The 15,705-nt window shown below is 43.2% G+C and overlaps 1 protein-coding gene across 5 annotated transcripts in view; it reads left to right on the top strand.

Moving 5' to 3' along the window:
* Positions 1–15,705, top strand: part of TP63 (tumor protein p63) — a 214,277-nt gene that overhangs the window by 56,072 nt on the left and 142,500 nt on the right. For 4 of the 5 annotated variants that reach the window (XM_051991652.1, XM_051991651.1, XM_051991654.1 and 1 more), the window contains exons 3-4: positions 236–364; positions 9,096–9,228. In XM_051991652.1, coding sequence (XP_051847612.1) covers positions 236–364; positions 9,096–9,228 — 262 coding nt within the window. Of the gene's footprint in view, positions 1–235; positions 365–9,095; positions 9,229–15,705 lie in introns of those variants that run through there. The other variant, XM_051991655.1, reaches the window with a different exon arrangement.

The following is a 15,705-nucleotide window of genomic DNA, read 5'->3' as shown; positions in this document are numbered from 1 at the left end:
TTTCTTTCTTTGTCTCTTTCTGTTTCCCTCTCTCCTTCTCTGTTTCTCTGTCTCTCCCTCTCCCACTGTCTCTCTCCTTCTGTCTTTGTCTCTCTCTGTCCCTCTGTCTCTATTTCTCTGCCGTTAAGTGCTTTTAATCATGGCCTACATTGTTTATTACAAAATGTCATCTGTGGTTATTCAGCCTCATGGAAACATGGATGCTAATGCTCAGTGATTTTCCATTCTTTCTAAGGTTTGTGGACACTCCCGCCCATTTCTCCTGGAAGGAAAGTTACTATCGATCCACCATGTCTCAGAGCTCCCAGACAAGTGAATTCCTCAGCCCTGGTGTCTTCCAGCACATTTGGGACTTCTTGGATCAGTAAGTATCGGAAAGACAAACAAAGTTCTGTGTCGGGCTCCTGAGAGGCTTAGAATATGGGCTATGTAGGGCCCATCCCAAGCAGGGAGCTTGAAGAGCTCTTTTTTGTTCCACGTGAGCTCATTTTCATGGTCAGAGGATTGCTGATGTTTGAGTAGAGAGAATACATCTCCTGGAAGATGGGTTTTCATTTGGTCAGTGTATCCCTCAGCCCCAAGATCCAGTAAGAGCATAATAGATGAAGCAGAATCAAGTCACATGAATGGTGGACAGTGCCTCATTTTGAGATTTTAGGTCTTCCCTCCACCTGTAGAGACTGTGATCCCTGCGTGATTTAGTTGCTACTATTTGCAAGGGATTGTAGCCCTTCTCTCCTTGGCCAGGTCGATGCTCAGGTCACAGACACACCATCCTTCCCTGACTTTACAGATTGGTTCTGCTGGGATCACCCGGGAGTCTCAGTGAGGTTCAGAAGGTTTGGATGGGGTTGTGGGCAGGGGGTTGCAATCAGGTTTCAGGTGATTAATATTACCGCTTTCAAATGGTCAGAATCCCCCTCCCACTTCAGATCCCGTCTGCTTCCCTCTTCTGGGGGATCAACAAAGATTCTCATCTTCAATTTCCAGAAGCAAGTGACAGTGATTAGAGTTGAAGCTAGATAGGTACATTAACAGGACCAAGTGGAAAAGAAAATGGTGGGCAAAAATTCTAATGTCAAATCTTAATGAGCTCCTAGAGTATCCCCGAACACAGAATGGCTTCATCTACTTCCTGTCCTGTTCTGATCCTTAGTTCTTCTTCCTGTTTCCAACCCCCCCCCCTCCTCACTACTAACTCGCCTCTATACTCATTCAGACATGCTTCCCCTACCTTATTTGCTAGAGAGAAGGGGGAAAGAGAAGGGGAGAGCTTGGGGAGAAAGAGGGAGGGGGAGACTGCCCTCCCAAAGTTAAGCTCTGTGGATAGGCAGCCCCCCCTACATTTGGGGGGACATAATTATTAGGGTCTCTAGAAAGTCTCCTCATTCTAATGCCTTTGCAAGTCACTCCCTGCTCTGATGTACAAAGTTAGAGCAGAAACGCATTCCCTTGGTTTAAAGTTTCTTCTCAAGGATGAAAATAAAATTATACCTGGGATTAAAAAAAAAAAAGACATAGCACACAAGTATACATAGGCATGTGTCCCTTAGTGGGAAAGGCTTTCTCCAGAGTGTAGATTTTAGTTGGGAGAGTGAATGAAACATGTATGAGGTGACTGAGTACCTGGTGAAGGAGAGGTCTTACTCAGGGAGGGTCTTGGTAAGAGATACAAAAAGTGGAGCTAAGGAGACATTCTGGGGAAATGTCTCATTTACAAACTAACATGGTCAGTGCCTCAGTCTATCTCTATATCCATATCTATCTATAGCTATCTATCTATCATATATCTTGACTGTTTTCCTTACTTCCTTCCCTCCTTCCTTCCTCTCTTTCTTTTTCTCTTTCTCTCTTTCTTTTTTCTTTCTTTCTCTCTCTCTTTCTTTCTCTCTCTCTTTCTTTCTCTCTTTCTTTCTCTCTCTCTTTCTTTTCCTTTCTTTTCCTTTCCTTTTCTTCCTTCCTTCCTTCCTTCCTTCCTTCCTTCCTTCCTTTCTTTCCCTTTCTTTCCCTTTCTTTCCCTTTCTTTCCCTTTCTTTCCCTTTCTTTCCCTTTCTTTCCCTTTCTTTCCCTTTCTTTCCCTTTCTTTTCCTTTCTTTCTTTCTTTCTTTCTTTCTTTCTTTCTTTCTTTCTTTCTTTCTTTCTTTCTTCTTTCTTTCTTTCTTTCTTTCTTTCTTTCTTTCTTTCTTTCTTTCTTTCTTTCTTTTTTCTTTCTTTCTTTCTTTCTTTCTTTCTTTCTTTCTTTCTTTCTTTCTTTCTTTCTTTCTTTCTTTCTTTCTTTCTTTTCCATACCCTGTGGTTCTGATTACAATTCTATTGAGAGAGCTAACTTTTTCTTACCCTCTGCCTCCTTTACCCATGAGATGTCTCCACAAATGAGCTCACTTGCTTTGTATCAGATGGAAAACATGTGAAATCCCAAGAGCCCTTTTACCAAGGATATTCAACAAAGTTGAGACCTTGAGTTAACTAAATAGTCTGGTTAGTAGAAAACTAAACTGAAGTGCAATTCATTAATTTTCGGCCTTCTCTGCTATGGCCATGGATTAGAATTTGACCTCCAATCGTGACCTTTGGTACGCGTGGAGGGTGTGACCTCCACCCCTACCCATCACTTTGCTGACTGGGCTGACTTTTATAGGCAATACTGGGAATCTCTGCAAACTCCCCAGTTTCAGATTGAACAGTGGCAGTTTGAGGGGTTTTCCCATGATACTGTCTTTCTTCTCTGGACTTCTGGTTTTATGATATATTGAGTCAGAGTGAAAATAACGTCACATTGATTTTTTAAGATCTAAAAAACAATGTGGTATATGACATGACCAGGCTATCATAAAAAGCACCATGATTCAATAGCTGGAAAGATCTTAGACATTCAGGCTAATGCCAGTCCCATTTCACAGATAAGAAAACTGAGGTCCAAGTGGGGAGTAGTATGACTTGGCTAAGGTTTAAAAAAAAAAAAAGTATCATGCTGAACTCAAAATCAATGATGCTTCCTGTAGGAGGACACCATTCCCCTACAAAACTCCCTTGCTCTTGAGGCGAGATTCTTCAGAAATGAGACTTTTCCTGAGCGGAGCGTAACAAATGGCAGAAGTGGTTGAGAAGGAGAGGAAAGCAGTCGTCCATGGAGAGGTGGGAATTTACTGAGAAGCACAGCTTCATTGTCATTTTTTAAGATAATGGAGAGTCCCCACCATAGTCTGCCTTTCATCTCGTTTTCTCTAGATATGAGGAGCTATGGGCCTAGAATGAGTGTGAAAGAGAGAGAGACAGAGAGAGAAAGAGAGACAGAGAGACAGACAGAGAGACAGAGAGAGACAGAGAGACAGAGACAGACAGAGACAGAGAGACAGAGTGAACCCTGACATCAGAAAGAGAAAAGTCCCCTCTGACCCCGATGTGAGTGTGGACAGATCACTTTGCCTGTCAGTCCTCTTGGCCCCGTCCTAAGACTATGAACTACAGAAAAGTGGTGGAAATCCCCTCACCACTCCGCGTGGGAAATCAAAAGACCAATTCACATCCTGTCAGCAAAGGTTGGGAATAACCTAGAAAATAACAGTGAGCCACGGGCGGCAAACTGCCGAGGGCCCCTAACTCTGAGGCCTGCTGGCAGACGGCATTATCCCGAGCCAGGCTTCAGGTGAAGGGCCCCGTGCAAGAGGCCCCAGAGGCAGAACTGAGCAGTAGAGAAGGTGCAGAGGAGTCACCAGGTCAGTCAAAGCTCCCTAACAATCGCTAGGGCTCTTTCCTCAGGGTAGATCACCAGCCATCTCCATCTGATTCTTTTGCCCAAACAGCTTCCACCCTGTCTCCCTGTAGATCCCAACTGAGTCGAAGCCGTCTCTTCAGTCCTGTCCTTCTCTTTTCCCAATCTCAAAAATAAAATGAATAAAATAAAATGAACCTATCGCTCCCTACTTTTGAAAACCCTCTGTTTCTTGGGCAATGCCCCTCGTGCATCAGCCACCATTGGGAACGTGTCAATGATCGCTGCCCGTTGGGTCACCTGCAGACAAAGAACCGAGTTTTACGGCCATAACTTTGCAGTCACTTACTGCCAGCTCTCAACGCCGGCCTTGGACTCTCAGGGCATCGTGCTGTCCTCTTGGGGACAGCTCGCACTGCGAGGGGATTTTTCCCGGCGTCATATCTAAAACTGGCATCTTTGAAACTTTCAATCGTTGTTTTTCTGGGGCCAGCCGGAACAAATCCCTCTTTCACCTGACAGCCCTTCCCGGCCGCAGACACCCGGTTACCATGGCATAGGGTAGAAGAGACTGCTCTTCTCCACAGTGAACATCCTCCTTTCCTTTTCCCCATCCTGAGCTAACTCACCTAAGAGATTAGTAAATAATAAAATGAGGAAAAACTCAGATAATTTGTTAGCTCTTAAACTTTAGATATGGTTAGAAAAGTGATTACAATGGATAGATCAGGAAATCCCGAGTTTAGATCCAGTCCCAGACTCTTACTAGCTGTATGACCCTGGGCCAGTCACTTAATTCTGCCTCAGTTTCTTCACGTGTAACATGAGCTGAAGAGGAAATATCATATACTCCAGTGTCTTTGCCAAGAAAAACCCAAAAAGGGAGTCACAAAGTCGAACACATGCAAAAATTATTGAAAAACAACAAAGTTTAGGATTCTCTAAGGAGGAAAATGTTAGTTCTTTTTCCAGGATCTCTTAGCTTCTCACCTTCGTCTCCCTCATTTCCCCAACCCCTGGGAGAGCCAGATTCTGCTCCTCGTGGAGCTCTCCATCCCTTACGCTTTCTGATCATCAGTTCTTTGCTCTCCATGTTCCACTGTGATGAAGGCTTCCCCCTCTTCGTTTGGGCTGCCACAGTTAGAACCTCAGGGATCCTTCCGAGAACTTGGCCTGTCAGGTCTCCAAAGCTCAGGTGTCTTAGCATATCCAAGTAGCTTCGCCCAGCTCCACCCGGCTGTTCCATGGAATTTTCTATTTTTATCCCAAGTCTCCGTAGACACCAATTATCATTTCTTTTAGCCCAAAATTGGACTGCCCAGAACTGTAGTTCTCACCTGTTGCGGCATCTCTCTGGGGTTCCTCCTTTTCCTGCCATGGGGTTTCATGTTGAATTCTGCTTTAGCAGAACTAATTGATGATGTCAAACAAAATGTACTTTTCCTCCTTCCCCTCTATCTTCTTTGAGTCAATTTTTTTTTGTTCCTACAAGAGAGAAAAAAGGGAAGAAGAGGGAAGGCATCTTTTGTGTAATAGATGATACTATCTTTGGTTTGCATCCCCAACATGAGAGTTATCTGAATAGTTCCGGTCTGGCCAGAAGCAGAGTGAGAGGCTAACATTTGTGAACAGGAAATTTGGGTGAAATTATCAGAGAATCCAACAGCATCCATTGTTCCAACCCTACTTGGCCAAGAATCCCCTTGTCTGCATCCTGACCGAGGGAAGCCCAGCCTTTTCTTGAAAACCCCTAGAAGAGATAAAGAAAACTTCTATCTGGAAACCTATTTTGACCGACTCTGAATATGCATGAGCTTCTCTTCCCCCTACGTCTAAATGTTCCTCTGCCTGGTGCTCCTAGTTGTAGCCTCTACTCCTCTGTAAAAGGACAAGAGACAAGACTGGTAAATTTGCTGCAGACTGATAAATCTGTATAGAAATACAAGTAGTTAAAGAGGTCCCTGTTTTCTTTGGTCCTCAGTTTCCCCTTTGTAAAATAAGGAGTTTAGACCAATGACTTTTGATGTCCCTTCTAATTCAAAAGTAATCTGTGATTTCCTCTTTCTGGATCCAAGTTTCTTCCTCACAAGAAGTTGGAGTATATGATGCCCCTTCAAGGTCTATGTTTCTGAACTTTATCAATCCTAATGTAGTCTTGAGGGAAAAAAAAAAGTATCCCAAGTACTTTTCTCACAGTAGCTCTGTTTAGTAGCTAGGATATCTTTTTCGAGCTATTTCACAGGGAGGAAACTGAGGTCTGGAAGTTGATTGGTTTGCTTTGTGGCCACACCGGTCAGTGGCAGGACCAATACTCTGCCTCCGATTTCCTTCTCTGTGAACCATGTGCTCACTTTACAGTGATTGGCTGGGAGTTCTGCTCTCCATCATGCTTTGCAGCCCTCTGATCTTCTGCTCACCAACAGCCCAATTTCTCACTCTTTCTTTCCTTGTTCCCTTGGGCCACTGTAACAAACTATTTAAAAACGATAGCGAAGATCTATATAGCACCTGCTCTGTGTGATATATTATATAATATATAATGGGTGCCAAACACACCTTACAATTCCCATCTTATTTGATCCTCCCCATAACTCTGTAGAGTTTTTGTTCTTTGTCCTTCATGCTCAACGAGGACCATGAACTCAAGGAGATGATGTCATGGCGTGCAAGTGATTTACATGAGGGATTTGCATGAGCCCACAGGATTCACTTTCTCCTCCAGAGCCATCAGAGATGCTCGTGCTTAATTTGAGGGTCAAATTTGTAAAGCTCAGTCCTCTGCGGGGAAGGAGGGAGCCCTCTGACATTTTTCTCCAGGTTTTCAATTATTTTGAGTTGAACTTGGTAGACAGGAAGCAGCCACTCTGTGCCAGGCTCCATAATGGTGGCTTAGTAACAGCCCAGTGCTTGTCATCTCTACCATGTTCTTTGTCTGAAGAGCTCCCGTCACTCCTATGGCCACCCATTTCTGTTTGTGATGATAATGGCTCACCATTAGTACTGGGGTTCTCATGATCCTCCTTTCTAACACTTTTTTGGTTATTTAAAAAATAATACTTTTACTAATCTGATTAAATTGTTTAACCATGGCCACTGAGGTGGGAATGAGCCAAACACACACTCAATCTGGAAGGACTGGGAGTGGCCTGTAGGTGGAGAAAGTTGATGAGTGACAAGTCATGATTGACACACACTCCTGGCCAAAAGAGCATAGAACACACCCCTTACTGTTATGTGTGGGAGTGGGGATGGGGAGTGGACACGATTGACAGGTACCCGCCCTGCCTGCGGACAGCACCCATCTGGTACATTGGGAGCTTCTCCCTGATAGCCAACCTACAGCTTCCTCTCTGTACCTTTTACCGCTTATTCCTAACTGTACCAAGCAGACCAGGGAAAAACCCTCTTCCTCCAGCTTCCTAATTCCTGGGCTACCCCAGCCTCCAATAATTCTCTTGTCTAGTTGGAGTATCTGCAATTTAAATTCAAAAATTCTGATTGTTTCCAGAAAGACAGGCAGGCAGGAAGGAAGATACAGAGAGAAAGAGAGGAAAAAGAAGGAAGAAAAAAGGGAAAAGGAAGGAAGAAAAAGAAAGAAAAAAGGGAGAAGGAAGCAAGCAAGCTAGGAAGCTCTCACTTTTAATTCCTTAGTGCCTTAATTTTTTTAACAAATTTATTTTCAAAACATATACATAGATACACTCATAGATAGTTTTTAATATTCACCTTTGCAAAACCGTGCTTCCATTTTTTCCTTCCTCCTTTCCCCCGTCCCCTAGAGAACAAGTAATTCAATATATGCAACATGTATAATTCTTCTGTACATATTTCTATAATTACCATGCTGCACAAGAAGAATCAGATCAAAAAGGAAAGCAAATGGGAAAGAAAATAAAATGCAAGTAAACAATAACAACAAAAAGGGTGAAAATACTGTTGTGATCCACAATCAATCCCCACAGTTGGTTGCAGATGGCTTTCTTCATCACAAGACCACTTGTGGTCTATTTTCCAAAGCAGCTCTGTAGCATGTTGAAGTACACCGAGACCACTTTCAGTTATGACAGAAGTCACAGAAAATTGGCCCAGTCAGTCAGTGAATATAATTCTAGCAGGGAGAGTGAGATTGATGACTTTCTAGAACTCTTGCCTCCCTTAAAGCACTAATCAACACATCACCCTATGATATCATTGGTTCAACGACATTACCCAACTACTGTGCTCCAGGTACTAGTGTTAAGTGATGGGAATACAAACAAAGGCAAAAGATAGCACCTGTCCTCCAGGAGCTAACAGTCTAAGGAGGTGGGAAGAAACTCACACAGAAACAAAGCTTGCTATTCCCATGAATCACTCTGGCTACACATTGCATTTCTTCCCAAGCAAGCGTTCCTGTGTGACTGTTATGTGCTGGGAAGCAGGATGTTGAAATGTTAAGCACCTACCACTTAAAACTCGACATTTACAAAGGAATCAATAGTGCCACCATTTTGCCTTTCACTGAATTTGGCCGAATTTTCAGTTTCTCCATTATTGCTTTGCTTTCTAAAGATTCAAAAAGAAAAAGAAAGCCTTTTAAGTACTCCAGGGTCCACTCCAAAGCTGTACGGATTACTCGTCAGAAACTCTGATCTCTAAATTATGCTTCAAAGCACAGGTACCTTGGCTAACAATGGTCTTATACTTGAGCCCTGCTTTTTCTATAAACACATAGAAAAACTGACAGAGGTGGATGGATCGTCTTTTTTTTTGTTTTCCAAAGATGATCTAGCAACAGATTTTCCGACAATCCTTTTAAGAAGTGACCTGTAGACCAGTCTTTCCGTGAAAGATCAATTAATCAAATAAAATTCTAATGTGGTCCTCGGGTCTTTGCAGCCCCTTTCTGCCCCAATAATGGCGATCATGGCAGAACTGACAAGGAAACAAGATGCAGTTGTCCCAGAATGGGCAGACTCACACTATATTATTAGAGAGCACATTTAAATTGAAGCAGTCTCCAAATCAGTGTGTGTTAAATATATATATATATTTTTATATTTCATAGAATATAAACTCTCTGAGGACAGGGGATATTTTATTTTTGCTCAGCTCCTTACACATATTATCATTCATTGTTGATTGATTTGACCCCCTTCTAATTGTAAATCCTGGATTACATAAATTTTGGGAAGGAGTTATTGTAGAAAATAAATTGTAGAAAACAAATAAATTGTAGAAAAATGGAAGAATTCACATTAAACAGTTTCTTTTCTGCTTGAACTCATGCAAGATCATGATGATTTTTCGTTTTTCTTTCTGGATGCACGTGTGTGTGTGTGTGTGTGTGTGTGTGTGTGTGTGTGTGTATTCTCATTTTTATTTTCCTTTGACTCCTGTCCAGGCCGATATGCTCCGTGCAGCCCATCGATTTGAACTTTATGGACGAGCCCACGGCAAATGGTACCACGAACAAGATTGAGATCAGCATGAATTGTATCCGCATGCAGGATACCGACTTGAGTGACCCAATGTGGGTGAGTGGTAGAGAGGGGCGGGGTCTTTGTCTGCTATTTGCTTCTGTTCATCCACGTGGGGCTTGCAGGGGCGACGTCACAGGGGGAGGCAGCTCAGGATGGGAGGGCTCTTACCAATAACCCCCAATTTCAGTGCGATTTGATATCATCAGAGCATGTAAATGACCTTATCTCACTTGAGCTTCCTGAAAATTCTGAGTCAGACAATCGAAATCTCATGACCCCCTTCGAATGAAGAGGAGACTGAGGCGAACAAAGCTGGAGGCATTTGCTCCTGATCCCTCAGCTTCAAAGTGTCAGAAAGAAGATTTAAACTGAGGTTTTCCTGCCCTTGAATCCAGTAGGTCCCACTGCTTGTAAGGGCATATTCTAGATGGAAAGTGGACAGTGCCAAACTGGGGATTTAAGGTGAAAGGGTCTTCTGGATCCCCAAGCCCGATCCCCTCATTTTATAGAGGGAGAAGCTAAGTATCCCATAGGCACAAACAGTAATCAGCAGCAGAGCCGAGACTGGACCTCCATTCTCTGACTCCACATCTGGGCCCCTCAGCTCAAATCTCAATTCAGATCAAGAAATGTTGGGAAGCTCAAATGAGATTATACGCGTAAAGTATTTTGCAAACTTTAAACGTGTCAATATGAGTATTAGGATCATAATTGTTTATGACACCCAATGAAGAAAGAGGTACAATACGATAATCCTTTTAAGAGTAATCTATGGCTGGCCATATAATTAAGCAACGAGATAGGCGGCAATGACAGTTTCCCACACTGGGAGAGCAGAAAATTGGCTCTCTCCCGTCAGTTGCAGGGAAGGAGTCTCCATTGCGAAGGTCTGTCTTGGTCCTGTGTTTCTCCTTGATTGGCTCCTTTATCTTTCAATAACACGTCTGAATTTTTGCTGTTAGGTCCAGCTCCATCCCTCAGTGGTTAGACATCGGCTGAAATCTCATTTGGGATTTCTAATCATTTTTGTTCACTTCTTATTAACAAAAGTAGGAACAGTCTGTCGGGGAGGGTGATGTTGGTCAGTCCTTCCATATTTTCCAGCCTACAATCATAAGTTCTACGCCTAGAAGACCCGTAGGGAGGTGTCCAGTAAATGATCACTCATTTAATCGACGTTTTTATATCATCTGTCTTTCCCTTCTTGCCTACTGTTCCATTGTTGCCATTTCTGCAAATCATGAAAAGCTGTTGTGGTGGAGCTCGGTGGTTGCTATGTGATTAGGGTCCCTCAGTCCACTCGTTATGCCCTAAGCACAATAATTTAAGGTTTAGTCATTTTCCCAGCCCTTGAGTGTTCTGTGATTTTTCATTTATTGGATGTTTGAAGGATGAGGGCATTGGGCTTTGTACAGAATTCTTAACTTTCAGGAAAGTGTCCTGGTTTTAATGAACAGCCATAATCACAGGAAGAGAGACCAAGATCTCCTTGGAGACTTTGCTCCTTTGTCACGTTGTGAGTGTGCCTGCAGGTCTTTGTTTCGGAAGCCTCCACTGGGCTCTGTCTCTATTGATACAGCTCGGGTTTGAAGACCTAGTTCAGGGATCGATCACTTCTACCAGGAAGGCATCCTCCCATTCCCCAGTTCTTTTCTTTTGAAAGGAGAGCCGTGTGATTGTACAATGAACAAATTGAGACTCAGAGAGAAGACACGATAAGGTTGCACGAGTATCAAGGGAGAGGAGCCAGGGCTTCTGCCATCGGAGTCAGCACTCCTTCCACTGAGCCACAGACTCAGCTTTTATCTTCTATTTCCCCCGAAGTAGGTCTGGAGCTTTCCTCTGCACTTAGCCCAGTCTGCCTCGGGCTCATTTTGCCCATGTCTTACCCTTTTGATGAGACAGTCAATTCCCAAAGAGCATAAACTGGCTCGTTTATCATCTCTGTAGCTCCAGACACAGGTTACATGCTTACCAAGGGTTCATCGAAAGGAAGCCGGGATAAACATGTGGTATGAAGGAAATAGCACTGGGTCTGTGAACCAGACACGGGATCGAATCCTGCTTCTGCTGATATGATAAGTGAGACCTTGGGAAAGCCAAATCTACTCCCTGGGCCTCAGTTTCCCCATATGTAAAATAAGATGGCTGAACTGGATGGCCTCTGGGCTTCCTTCCAGTTTGAGAACTGATCCAGTGTTGTTTTCCAGTCAAGAATAGATCTGTCCATATATGGTTTTATTAACCATCTTCTTTGGGAAAAGCCGTTACTCCCCATTGTCTTTCTCACTTATTTGCCATTAACAACATTTTCCCCTAGAATCTTCCTCATCCTTTTATTTCCTGGGGCAAAGGTTGCCTCCCTTGCCATCCCTGTGAAATGTTATGCTCTCTCTTCTTGTTCTTCTTACTACCATACTAGCCAGTTCCCCCATCTTTTCCCCCTTTAGTAAAGGGCCTGAAAAGGCTTCAGACGCCTGCTCAACAATGCAAGAAAATCTGATGTTTTCTCTGTGTGTCCTAGGTTTGGCATTTACTAGCTCTTTCATAATCAATTTTTCTATGAAAATAGCCAGATTTGGCACTTAAACACTGAATCCTACTAGATTTTGAGCTCCGTGTTTTGGCTCCCCTTTCAAAAAAAAAAAGACAAATTAAATAATAACCTGAAGGAAACAATGAAGAGAACAGAATGAACATTACTTGGATATGGAGGCGGGGAGGGCATGAAGGATCTTTGCACAATGACCCTTCAGGAGGAATGAGTGTTTGACCAGAGAAAAGAAAGAAGCTAGGAAAGTGAGTAGCTCCCACTCAGACTGTGTTGCATGTGAACTTCCTAGCTAGTGAAACAGGGATGCCCCCCAGATGTTATATTACACTATTGCCTAAAGACGTTCTATCCTGAAAAGATTTGGTTGCATGTGATTTCCCCCAACACACACACACACACACACACACACACACACACACACACACACACACCCCTGATATTCCCTTATCCTATTTACTCTTTCATAAATATAATAAATATATTTCTTTCATAAATATAATATCCTGTTAACTCTATCTTTCATAAATGGCTTGCTAAGGATTGAAGTGATTTGTGGTGGGGATGGCAGTTTAAATTTATACCAAGTTATCTCTAAGGTGATTAGTGGGCTAATGGTGAGGTGTTCATTGCTGGTAATGGTTCAAACTCTTCTGCTTTTCTGGATAAATAAAGCCCATAGTTCTGTCTTTAGATATTTTCTATTTCTACTCTATGAGCTTATATGTAGAGAAGCTAGATGACCCCCCAGATGTGGTGTGATGTTTATTTTGGAGGTAGGGGAATGGAGTACCCTAGACCCTCAAATTTCTGTCTCTCCAGGGTCCTGCTTCAATGCTAAATTTTTACTATGTGATGCAGGAAACAAAGCATAAAATTTATAGTCAAGAGACGTGAGTTCAGATCTCAGTCTCGTGCTCCCTGCGTGATTTTAGCTGAGTCATTTAAATTCTGTTTCATTTTTCTCTAAGATCCCTTTCCACTCTGGGTCCATGGTCCTTTGGCTAAGGCTCCGAAAGTTGCAATGCAGATGTTATTTGGGGGAGCCGACATGCCAGTCATAATTGAAAAATTAATTTATCAATTTAGCCATGTAATCACCACTAAGTCCCTAAGGGAATAAGATCCAGGGTTAACACTTTCTGTTTGGACAGGAGGGGGATGCTAATAAAGGATTCCCAAGTAAAACTGAGCTCAGCCGGAGGCCCTAAGAGAGGGAGAAAAAAAAAGTGGTTGATGAAAGTCATCCTCAAAGTACTGGTGTAATTCACAGTTTTGCCTCAAGCTGCCCAGCTGCATCTGTCTGTTTCTACCCCAGTCCCAAAAAGTGCCTTCACTGGGCTTAAGGATAAGTCAACTTTCCCTCGGCCAAAAAGTTCTGGATGGATCCCTTGTAATGGGATGGACCAGACTGGAGCTAAGCAAATGGAAACCCTCACGTGGATGCAATCAATAACAATCCTGCCTGAGAATATGATTATTCAGTTTTGGGGAAGGCAATGATTTCTGTTTCTCTGAGGAAAATTTCCAAGAGAAGCAGATTTTTCTAGCTAATGTTGAAATGATCTGTGGTCTGCCAAAAGATACGGTCTAGAATTCCAGGTGTTGTCTCTAAGCAGCTGGCCGGGGTCCTCTGGGACCCTCCTGTCCCATTGTAGAATACAGAAGGAACTTCTTGTTTTACACACTCACAAAGCACGCCCCAAATATCTAAGTTCAATCTGCAACTGTGCAGAGCCTCAAATCCTGTGACTAAATCCTGTTTGGCTTCTGTATTATGTGCGAAAAATTGGGAATTCAGCCAAACATTTGCCCAGTTTTCAAGAAATATGACTCTGTAGACACTGCAAAGCATGTCAGAAATTTTAAAAAGGGGGAAGAATATTATGAAGCCAAGAATTTCACATCCATTTTGATGAACTTTTGACATAGCTTCGCCCTCTATAAACCATGCACAAAACTGACGGCTTGCCTGCTCTTTGCTGCCATTGGAGATGACGCGAATGGCGGTGTGAATGGCTCCCCTTGTTTCTCTGTCCATTCACTTGTGCTGATGCTATGGGGGTCGTAAAAGGGGACGGGGGGGAGTGGACAGGGGAGTAGGACCAGGGTCCCCAGTGCTCTGGCTGACTTCAGCCTAGAGTGCTCCCAACTGTAGGAACGGGCTCTCATCTTGGATGAGAATCTCTGGTTCCTCTCCCTGACCCTTCAATGTGATTTCAAGGACAGCATCCTCCTGATCCTCAGATAGTTTGACAGTGACTGCCTAGAAGGGAGTACAGTCCATGGGGCCCAGTGTGACTGGACTTGAGAACAGGGGACCTAGTCTGTGCCTTCATGGAGCAGCCGCCGTCATCCTGCCCACCCTGTTTGAGGTTGGATTCTACTCATGCCCGATACTGGTTTAGACCAGTTGGGAGCTTTAGTGCAGGACAGGACCCTTCTCAAGGAGAAGCTTTATTTGGTTTGGGCTCCTCCTCCTCACCTGGATTTTGGCTTGGGGTGCTAGCACCCCTCTTCTCTCAGCTTTGTGATGAGTATGTCTCCATGTCTTTATCAAGGCATCCCTGTCCACAAACTGGTAGGGGAGCCTTGGACAATGGATAGTATGCCAGACTTAGACACAGGAAGATACAACTTCAAATCCTGCTTCAATACTTCCTACCTGTATTACCCTGAGAAAGTTATTTAGCCCTGTTTGCCTCCATTTCCTTAGCTTTAAAATATGCTGGAGAAGGAAATGGCCAACCACTCGGTAGCTTTGCCACCATTATCATTGTCATCTTCCCCATCTTCCTCTTCTACTTCTTGTCTTCCCCCCCCCACTTCCCCATCCCCATCCCCTTCCCAGCAAGATGAATTTCACTTATATGAGATAAAAGGAATACTGAACTAGGGCTGGGGGTCATGATCTAGAATGAGCTTTTTTTTTTTTTAATATCTTACGACTATGATTTATTTCTCAGCCTTAGGCCTATGTGTTTGTGGGTCTGAACACAGGTTGACCTTTGAAGATATCACAGATAATACCACTGAATCAGCTGGTGCCAGATGCTCATTTCTAAGAAGTAAGAGATACTTCTCTGTATAATGGCAAGGAGCAGGGTAATCATAGAGTCTCCCAGATACAGTTTTTCAATTTTTTTTCCAGGCTTTTCACCTATTGTCCAGCTAAAAAAATTATTAGCAAACTATTGTGCAGCTAAAAAACTGACAAGAGTTTCCCATTTGGCCACAGGAAGCTCAGGCCCTCTCCTGATTCCCCACTTTGTAGCCTTGGACACCACCAAGAATACAGTGAGCTCTTTTCTAGTTTTACTGCCTTTTGACCTCTCCCCTTTACCCTGATTTTGGCAACTCTCAGGTCGGTACTTGCCCGACATTTCCTGAGAACAACCAAGATGAACCATGATCCTTTGCCAAACCCAAAGATTCCCCACTCCCTGAACCAAAGGATGAGCTTTTCTGAAAAAGAAATGGGTGTGAGCTCAAAGTACCGATGGATTTAATAATGCAACTGAACTAGAACGAATGTCAGAGGAAGCTGACAGAGATTTCAATGGCCATGTTTCCTCTGTGCAATAGTCTGCCCTTCACCGATTCAATAAAAACATATTGATTATCCTTTATTTGCAAAGTGCTATTCCAAGAAAAAGGAAGGATTTTTAAGGACTCCCAGTGTGGAACATTTGTTCCATCAATTACAATTAGCAACTCTTTTCTAAGTTGTATTCTTTAAGAGTTGACTGGTGCATGGATAGATTACTTGCTCAGGGACAAATAACAGAATATGCCAGAGGTGGCCATTTAATATTTTTCTAAAGGCAGAGCTTAAGTTCCTATTATGTGCAGGGTATTTGCTATTAATTCCCTCCACGACACTTTGCCACCTCTCTGATATGGAGGATGGTCCCAAAGGCCCTATCTTCTAGCAGGGAAGATGAAACAGTGGAACAGTGAGCTAGGAGAGCCTGTGATAA

Source organism: Antechinus flavipes, chromosome 3, assembly GCF_016432865.1.
Source record: "Antechinus flavipes isolate AdamAnt ecotype Samford, QLD, Australia chromosome 3, AdamAnt_v2, whole genome shotgun sequence".
NCBI lineage: Eukaryota > Metazoa > Chordata > Mammalia > Dasyuromorphia > Dasyuridae > Antechinus > Antechinus flavipes.
Note: the sequence above shows the minus strand (reverse complement) of the source record. Positions and strands in the feature narration are given on the sequence as shown.